The 9167-nt window shown below is 36.4% G+C and overlaps 1 protein-coding gene across 1 annotated transcript; it reads left to right on the top strand.

Moving 5' to 3' along the window:
* Nucleotides 1-5639: 5639 nt before the first annotated feature.
* LOC140011386 (uncharacterized) lies at nucleotides 5640-6221 on the top strand. The gene is made up of 2 exons (XM_072060175.1): nucleotides 5640-5929; nucleotides 6008-6221. Exons 1-2 carry the CDS (start codon nucleotides 5640-5642, stop codon nucleotides 6219-6221), a joined length of 504 nt encoding a protein of 167 aa, XP_071916276.1.
* Nucleotides 6222-9167: the final 2946 nt, after the last annotated feature.

Genomic DNA, 9167 nt, shown 5'->3' with positions numbered 1-9167 from the left:
TGTGGGATTAGAGGTGATAATAATAAATTAGTGAATTATAAGTTAAAACCCTAGTATACGCGATTTAAGGAAAAACGGCTCGAACCGACGGGTACTGTTCACTACCAATTGAGCACACCACTTGACTACCACTTCCCTACCACCACATATCCTTGATATTGTTGCAAAATATCTCCCTCATCCTCAGCCCTTATAGCCGAAATTATTGACGCAAAATGCAAGGAAAAGAAAACAAAATTGGATGGATTTTAGTGGTGCCACTTGTTGGCCATCTATGGCCCTTTGACCAAACCCTTTTGTCTTGCCTTCTTATCTTTCATTTGAGCTCATTCTTCATCAATTTTTTTCTGGTTTGGCCGAGAGGAAGGAGAGTGAAGAGAGTTTTCCATTTCCAACCTTGAATCCAACCTTTTTAAGTGAGAAAAAGAAAAACTAAATCGATTAATCACTAGTTTGGAAGCTTGGGAAGCTTGAGGAAAAAAAAATTTCAAGGAGAAGTGGAGGATCCTTTTTGCAAGCTCTTGTCTTGAGGTATAATGGCTTATCAACCTTTCTTTCTCCATTAATCATGATTAAGTTGGGTATTAATGTTAGAATTGTGCTTGTGATGCTTGTTTCAACTGGTTTTGATGGTTGGAGTGATGAATTTTGAATTAGAGTTTTGATTGATTCACTTATATTTCTTGTGGGTTAGGTGTTAGATGATGTATATATATGGTACATAATCATGTAAAGGAGAAAGCAGTGGTAGTTTTAAGGTAAAAATGTGAATTATAGCTTGAATATAACAAAATTTCAGATTTCTGGAAATTGTAGCTTCAGTTCTGCCATTTCCAGTTCATTATGTTAGAGGCTGAATTAGGTTTAGAATAAAACATGAAAGTTGTATAGAATGATGTTTTATAGTTTCTTGCAAAATTTCATCTCAATCGGAGCAACATAACCCGTGAAAAGATAAAAATACCCCTGACTCTCATAGGTTTAGTCCAACGGACAGTTTTGATATTTCACAACACTAACCGTGTCTTTTCACCCTGATGTGTACTGAATTAGCATTTAGCCAAAACACAAAAATTGTAGTGCTATGTTTTAGCTTTCCAATGCCCCTAGAATCACTTCGTTTGGACTTCGGTAGCCTGAGTTATTGTTGTTTAAACATAGCACGGTTAACTGACCTGTTTGTGCGCTTCTGGTTTAGTAAATCAAAATTTTGACCTAGATACATTACGAACTGGACTAGGTGATCCTCATAAAAGTTGTAGCTCTCTGCCTTAGCTTCGAAATGGTATAAATTGCACCCCAATCCAATAAGCATAGTATCGGTTGTGTCCGTTACGCAAAACAACGTCAAATCTATCTTTTGCTAAACTTCATTTCCGCACATGTCGTTAGCTTGATTTTGTACTTGTATGACCTTGAAACTATTGAACGGCTATTGAAATGAGATTATTTTGTGTGTAATTTGGGTTTGATTGAGGAAAAGAATGAAGCCATAACTGGCTGAAAATAGGAAAGTACAAAGGGGTGTGCTGCCCAAATTTACGTTCAAGGGCTAGGCAGACATACTTGCAACTTGAGTAAGGGTTAAGAGCGATACTACTTTAACTATCCAGGATATTTGTGTCTTCTTTTATCGAGATACATCAGTGAGGATTTGGCCGAATTTGTACCCTTGAGAAATACAATCATGACTACTAGGAATACGTTTTTCTTGTACTTTCAATTCAAATGGCATTTTCAAGTATAAATGTTACAAAGTTATATAGTTTGAAAAACGGGAGAGTGTTTCACGAATATTCTCCAAGTGAATTTCCATTTCTTGATTCTTATTGAACGAAACGTCTACGTTTCGAATCTTAGTCGATTTTTAAAGTTTTTAAACAAAGTTTTATCGCAGATTTGGACTCCAAACCCGGAGTACAACCCAGACACGATCACTAGAGGCACTACTTTTGGTGAGTGCTTCCAAATACTTGATTGGACTGGACACTTGTTTCTAATACGTGATCAATATGATTAAATGACATGTCATTTGTTTGCTCGGGTAAGAGTGTACTTTATCGTACTTGCTCTAATATGAGATATACTTGTTTATTGTTGCAATGGATTTGATATATTTGTGTATATGGTGCACACTTCCTGGAATTCCAAAAACCCTGTGGCGAATTACTCGAGTCGAGCCAACAAGGGCTTGGTCGATTGGGTAACGAACCCTGAGTCTTTTGTTTTGTCGAGTGGAGTGATATCTCCTTGACTAATCGGTATACTCGAGTATTACCACCAGTGTTTATTGAGGATTTTGGGTCCAGTAGGGGGTTTGAATGGTGGACGGAGAGTAGTGTAAGTGGTACTCTGCTGGATTGGTTCCTTTACTTGAAAGTTGACGGAGTGTCAACTATTACGTGATCAAACTCCTGATGATGCAATGGGAATTTGGCTCCTGAGAACTATCTGTATCTTTATACTTTGATGGTTATTCGAAGTGTTATTATTTTTTTTTGGAAAACAAACTCATTTTGACATTTGCTATTAGACGTGTTATTGCTCACTTTCATAAACTTGGCATGCTCGCTATTTCACTATCATGCTATTTTTATTTTATTTGATGACCAATTTGCTATTTGGAACGTCACTGGGCTTTTAGCTCATTCCATGCCATTTGTTTTCCTTACAGGGGGTACGAGCGAGGCTTGTGACTTGCACAGACTAGCGTAGTCTAATTGTTCTGAATTTTGTAATTGTACTCATGCTAGTACCCGACTAGGGTTGATTGTACTCGAAATGTAAACACTTTGAAGTACTTTGGTATGTAGAAGTTTCGTACCTGGATTTGAGCATCAATGTATATATTAAGTTGAAGTTGATGTGTATTTATTTTCTATGGATGTACGTTATTAGTTTTTTTTTTCTTGAGCTATGAGTGAGTGAGTCCTGGCGAGAGTTGGGCAGGCGGTCCGCTAAACCCTGGGGTACGCCCTAGGGGGAGGTTGGGCCATCACAAAATTGCCTTATGATTTGAAAGTTGGAACACCCATGGGAGATCAATGCTTGACTTCTAACTAGGTGTAAGAAATTGCAAGATTTGGGTTGGGTAGCGTAAGTTGTAGCCTAAGCTAAAAAGTTTATCGATTAAGGGATATGATGTCATTTTTGGGATGGATTGGTTAGTTCAATATCATACTCAATTAGATTGTAAGATGAAAATCGTGAAATTATGCATTTCGGGGAAAGCAATACTAAGGTTGGACGTGAGAGGAAAGTTAGCCTCGTCAGCTCTATTTTCAGGGATTCGAGTTAAGAAATTGCTAAGTAAATGAGCTCGAGGGTACCTAGCCTTCCTAATTAATACCCCAGGGGAACAAGTAAAGTTGGAAGATGTACCAAGAGTGAAAGATTTTCCTGACATTTTTCCTAAGGAGTTGGTCTCATTACCACCTGAGAGAGATATAGAGTTTAAGATCGACTTGCTACCAGGGACTGCACCTCTTTCTAAAACTCCTTATAGGATGGCATCAGTTGAGTTGAAAGAATTGAAGTTACAATTACAATATTTAATAGAGCAAGGATTTATACGTGAGAGTGATTCGCCTTGGGGAACTTTAGTTTTATTTATTAAGAAGAAATATGGGAGTTTGAGACTGTGCATCGATTATTGAGTGTTGAATGATATTACTATTAAGAATGAATATCCTTTGCCTCACATAGATAAATTGTTTGATCAATTATAAGGAGCGGTGGTATTTTCTAAGTTGGATCTTAGACAAGGATACTATCAACTAGAGATTAAAGAAGAGGATTTACCCAAGACTGGTTTTAATTCTAGATACGGGCATTTTGAATTTGTAGTGATGCCTTTTGGATTGACTAATATCCTAGCAACTTTTATGGATTTGATGCATCCGATTTTTAAACCTTATCTTCATTATTTTGTAGTGATCTTTATTGATGATACTTTGGTATAATCGAAAACAAAGGAAGACCATGAATACCATTTGAGGATAGTGCTTGCAAACCCTAAGAGAACATCAGTTATATGCCAAGTTTAGCAAATGCGAGTTTTGGTTGGATAAGGTATCTTTCCTTGGGCATATAATTTCTAAGGATGGAATAACTTTGGATGCAGCGAACGTGGAGGCAGTATCTAAGTAGAAGCAACCAGAAAATTCCATTGAGCTTTGTAGTTTCTTAGGTTTAGTAGGTTACTACCGTCAATTTATCCCAGATTTTTCAAGATTGCCAGGCCATTGTCTGAGTTAACCTAGAAAAACACCAAGTTTATTTGGGTTGCTAAATGTGAGATCAATTTTCATAAATTGAAGAAGCAGTTGACTAGTGGACTGATTTTGATTTTGCCAAGTGAGAAAGATGGTTTCACAATATATATTGATGCATCGAAAGAAAGGTTAGGAGGTGTATTGATGCAAAAAGAAAAGGTAATAGATTATATCTCTAGGAAATTGAAACCTCATGAGCAAATTTATCCGGCTCATAATTTTGAGTTAGCCACGGTGATTTTCGCCCTCAAGAAGTGGAGGCATTATTTATATAGAGTGACCTTTGAGGTGTATACTGGCCATAAAAGTCTTAAGTATTTGTTTTTCCAAAAAGAGTTGAATTTGAGGCAACATCAGTGGATGGAATTTTTGGAAAACTATAATTGTACTATTAATTATCATCCGAAAAAGGCTAATGTAGTAGTAGGTGCACTCAGACGAAAAGTTCAGATAGTTGGGCTTATGATCTTGGAATGGCATTTATTAGAAAGGATTAGTGAATAGGATCTTCAAATTGAGTATCAAAAGGTGATTTGTGGGAATATAGTTGTGACGTCTACTTTATTGGAACGCATTAAGGAAGCTCAAAAGAGAGACCTAGTGGTATATAAATGGAGTTAAAAAGTACAAAGAGGAGAACTTCTAGAATTTTGCTTGGGATCCGACGGAGTTTTAAGGTATAGAAATCGAGTAGTGGTGTCAAAAATTGACGGAATAAAAGAGAAATTTTAGAGGAAACTCAACACTCAAAGTATTCAATACATATTGGAAGTAATAAAATGTACAGAGACATGAAGCAATTGTATTGGTGGGATAATATGAAGAGGGAAATAGCACGGTTCATTAATACCTGTTTTGTTTGTTAGCAGGTGAAAGAAGAACACTAGAAACCCTCAAGATTACTGCAGTTGTTAGAAATACCTGAGTGGAAATGAGAGCATATTACTATAGATTTCGCATTGGGGTTATCGAGGACTCAAAAGGGTTATGATGCAATTTGGGTGATAGTCGATCATTTAGCTAAGACTGCTCATTTCTTGCTAATTAACATGAAATATCCTTTGGAGAAATTAGCTAAACTCTACTTGGATGAGATTGTGAGGTTACATGGGGTGCCAGTAAGTATAGTGTCAGATAGAGATCTCAAATTTGTATCTCAGTTCTGGCAAAAGGTATAAGAAGTTTTGGGAACTAAGTTGAATTTTAATACTACTTACCACCCTCAGGCCGATGGGCAATCGGAAAAGACTATTCAGACCCTTGAGGATATGTTGAGGACTTGTGTTTTGGATTTTGGAGAAAGTTTGGGACAATACCTAAACTTGGTAGAGTGCCTATAATTATAGTTATCATTCGACTATTCAAATGGCTCCATATGAGGCTCTTTATGGGAGGAAATGTCGTTCCCCAATTTTTTGGGAAGAAGTAGGGGAAAGAAAAATCGTGGATCCAACAACATTACCGTGGATTGAAGATGCTTATGAGAAAGTAAAAATTATACGTCAAAGGATTCAAGCAGCTCAGAGTCAGCAGAAAAGCTACATAGATAATCGAAGAAAAGACTTAGAATTTGAAGATGGGGATAGGGCTTTCCTTAAGATTACAATATTGAAAGCTAGAATCATGACAGGAAAAGGGAAGAAACTCAAGCCGAGGTATATGGGACCATTTAAGATTTTACAATGAGCGGGAAGTGTAGCATATTGCTTAGAGTTGCTTTTAAGTTTTTTTAGAATTCATGATGTTTTCCATGTCTCCTTACTTAAGAAGTACTACCCAGATCCAACTCATGTGCTCCAACCTAAAGATTTAGAGATTGACGAGTCATTGACTTATAAGGAACAACCAGTACAACTTTTGGATCGGAAAGTGAAAGAGTTAAGAAGGAAGAAAATCTCTTTGGTGAAAGTCTTGTGGAGAAACCATGGAATGGAAGAAATGGCTTAGGAGATGGAGGAGGAAATGTGGAAGAACTATGCAGATTTGTTCGCTAGACCACTTGAGAATTTCGGGGACAAAATTCTTTTAAGGGAGAGAGGATATGATGACCCAGAAAAATTATTTTCTCACTTCCCAACTAATTGCATTCCTATTTAACTTATATTTTTATAAAATTTGCATTCATTTAGTGATTTACTTGTTAATTGATAAGTGAGTTTCTCTTCCTTGTTATTTTAACTTTTGAGCGATTAATTTCTTGAAAATTATTGATTTCGTGACTTATTAGTGAATTTGGCCAAAACCCTAGGAGTGTGAGACCTCGAAATTTTATTTGTCTTTATAACCCTTATGTGAACTCACTTAACTTTGATTCTTGGTTGCTTTAATGGTTGAAATTGAGCCAAGAGAGTGAATTTTGTTAGGAAAATTTTCATAATCTCAAGTTGTTAGAAAATCTAGAAATTTTTGCAAGAGGCTCTGCACAAATTTGGGAAATTGGCTATAACTTCGTATAGGAAAGTCGGAATTGAGTTTCGTTTGTTGTGTTTGAAACTAGACTCATTGGGCTTCCTACGATATAAAAATTAGAGTTTGATTCAATTTCTATAAATACCAGAAAATCGGCAAAGTTGATTGAAAATTCTGCCCTGCACAAGTAAAAATAGGAATGTTATAGTCGTTTACGGCTTAATTTGGCCCAACTTATGAATTGAATATCTTTGAGGTGTCTTCTAAAGATTAATAGTATTTGAAGTCTAATATTTAATAGGCCAAGTTGTATGAATTTTTGATAGTATAACTCAAGTTATGATTTTTCTAAAAGAATAGCGGAAGTTAGGGTAAACTAGGGTTTTCGCCTATTTTGGTAGTGTGATTTATTGGTGAGGTGTGTGTACTAATTTGGTGGTTAAGACTGAGCTTTATATAAGAGAAAGTGTTTGATTAGAAGTGCTAATAATAAGTTAGTGAATCACAAGTTAAAACATAAGTACGCGAGAGTTAAGGAAAATAGACTTGAACCGACGTGCACCGTTTGCTACCGATCAAGTACTCTACTTGACCACTACTTTCTTGTCCTAATTTCCTTATTTTTATTTGAGCTAATCAGCCCTAAATATCCCCTCAAAGCAGCCAAAATTCTTGACTAAGGAAAGAAGAGGAAAGAGAAAAAAAAGAAAACATCTTATGGTGCCAAGTGTTGGAAGTTAGGGATGGTTGACCAAGACAACTTCTTTCTTCTTATCTTCCATTTTGGATCCTTGTCTTCCTCATTTCTTCATGTGGCCGTGAGCAAGAAAGAAAGAAAAAGAGAGAAAACCAACTTTAACTCCAACCTTGATTCTTCCTTGTTGAGTTGAAATCACACAAACCAAACCGATTAAACTTACCTCTTGGTGGTTAGGAAGCTAGGAGTGGTGGAAATCTTGGGAGAAAGTGGTTGGTTCTTCACTTAGCAACAAGTATTGGAAGGTATAAGGCTTCAACTTCCTTTTCTTTTATTTAATCTTGCTAAATTTGATATAGGAGCTTTTAATCTTGACTTGCTATGGTTGATTTCCTAGTCTTGATGGTGTAGTCGAATTTTCAGTTAGAGTTTTATATTTTCCAGCGATGATTATGTTGTTTAACTAGTAAACGTTGTTATTGAGATTGGAAATTTCATTTGTGAAGTGATTAAGAGCATGTTTGTAACTTTATAGAGTTAAAAGTTGAATTTCCAACATTTGGTGGTGACTTTCAGCTTTGCCCTGTTTTTGGAATCAACTCGGGCTGCAAATTTCTCCATGTTTTAAACTGAATCAGCTTTTGGACAAAACATGAAAGTTATAGGGATTTGACTTAAATTTCTACCTGTAAAATTTCAGATCAATTGGACTGCTTATGATTTCGCCAGAGCACTCCTGACTGCACAAAAACTCTAATTTTCCTGACCTGTTTTTCATGTGCTGACAATGCGAGACCTGGGTGCTGATGTCTTCATTGGAAATGTAGGTCTCTATTTTAGATTCGAAACACCATAAAATTTGCCTCAATCCGATAACTGTGGCTTCAGTTGTGATCAAAACACCAAAGGATGGCAAAGCTGCCATCTTCATTGTTTCTTGTTGCCTTTCTTTTCTTTTCCGTTTCCTTGGTCCGACTTAACATGTACTTCTCAAGTGTTCTAAACCTGATTTCTAATATTCTAAACAAGTATTCAAAACATGGTTTTTAGTTGCCCATATTGGCTTTAAATTTAACCGTTTTTTATCATTTTTTTTACAAATGATGCGTGCACCTTGCCTATATGACTTACAATACTTTTCATGCCTTTTTCCTTTGATATAGAAATATAAGTTATGTAGCTTGCATTCGTGTATGATTGGTTCTTTGTGGACCATATTTGACTGCAGATTTCGAGAGTGGCCAAGGTGCCGGCCCTGAACGAAATTTTGATAAAACGTGGCTTCTTTAGGGTGAGTATTCCTTGCATGTTTATGCAAGAAGTGACTATGTGAATATTTGTGAGTGTTTGCTTAAATGTTAAATATTTTTCAATGATTCTTAAATGAATTTTCAATGGGCGAGTGTGTACTTTATCGCACTCGACTTAAGTGAACGTGAAATTTTAATGATTAAATGATTGAATGCTACTTGTGCATGAATATAAGTCTTTTGGTTGAACTGGACCCTTTCCCTTCGTTGCCAGTCGACTCGAACCAAAAGTAGACTCAGTCGGACGGCTGGTGACCCTGGGACAGTGTTTTGGTATACTCGAGTATGACCACGAAGTTTGGTGGAGAACTGGCCAGTGAATTGGCTAGTGGTGGGAAATGAAATGAATGAATTGAATTATTGAAGTTATAAGGGAAGAAATGAATGATTGAAGGAAGGAGAATGCCTGACTGAATGAATGAATGATGGAACGAAAGGCTCTACGTGAGCATGTATCCTTTTAATGAGTGTGTTTTT

This window comes from Coffea arabica, chromosome 7e (assembly GCF_036785885.1).
Source record: "Coffea arabica cultivar ET-39 chromosome 7e, Coffea Arabica ET-39 HiFi, whole genome shotgun sequence".
Taxonomy (NCBI): Eukaryota; Viridiplantae; Streptophyta; class Magnoliopsida; order Gentianales; family Rubiaceae; genus Coffea; species Coffea arabica.
The sequence above is the reverse complement of the archived record's forward strand: the minus strand, read 5'-3'. Positions and strand labels throughout refer to the sequence as shown.

Bases quoted from the DNA above. Each gene is read 5' to 3' on its own strand.
- LOC140011386 (XM_072060175.1), top strand. From the start codon at position 5,640: ATGGCTCCATATGAGGCTCTTTATGGGAGGAAATGTCGTTCCCCAATT. The intron at 5,930-6,007 runs GTATATGGGACC...AAGTTTTTTTAG, and splicing joins GGGAAGAAACTCAAGCCGAG to AATTCATGATGTTTTCCATG.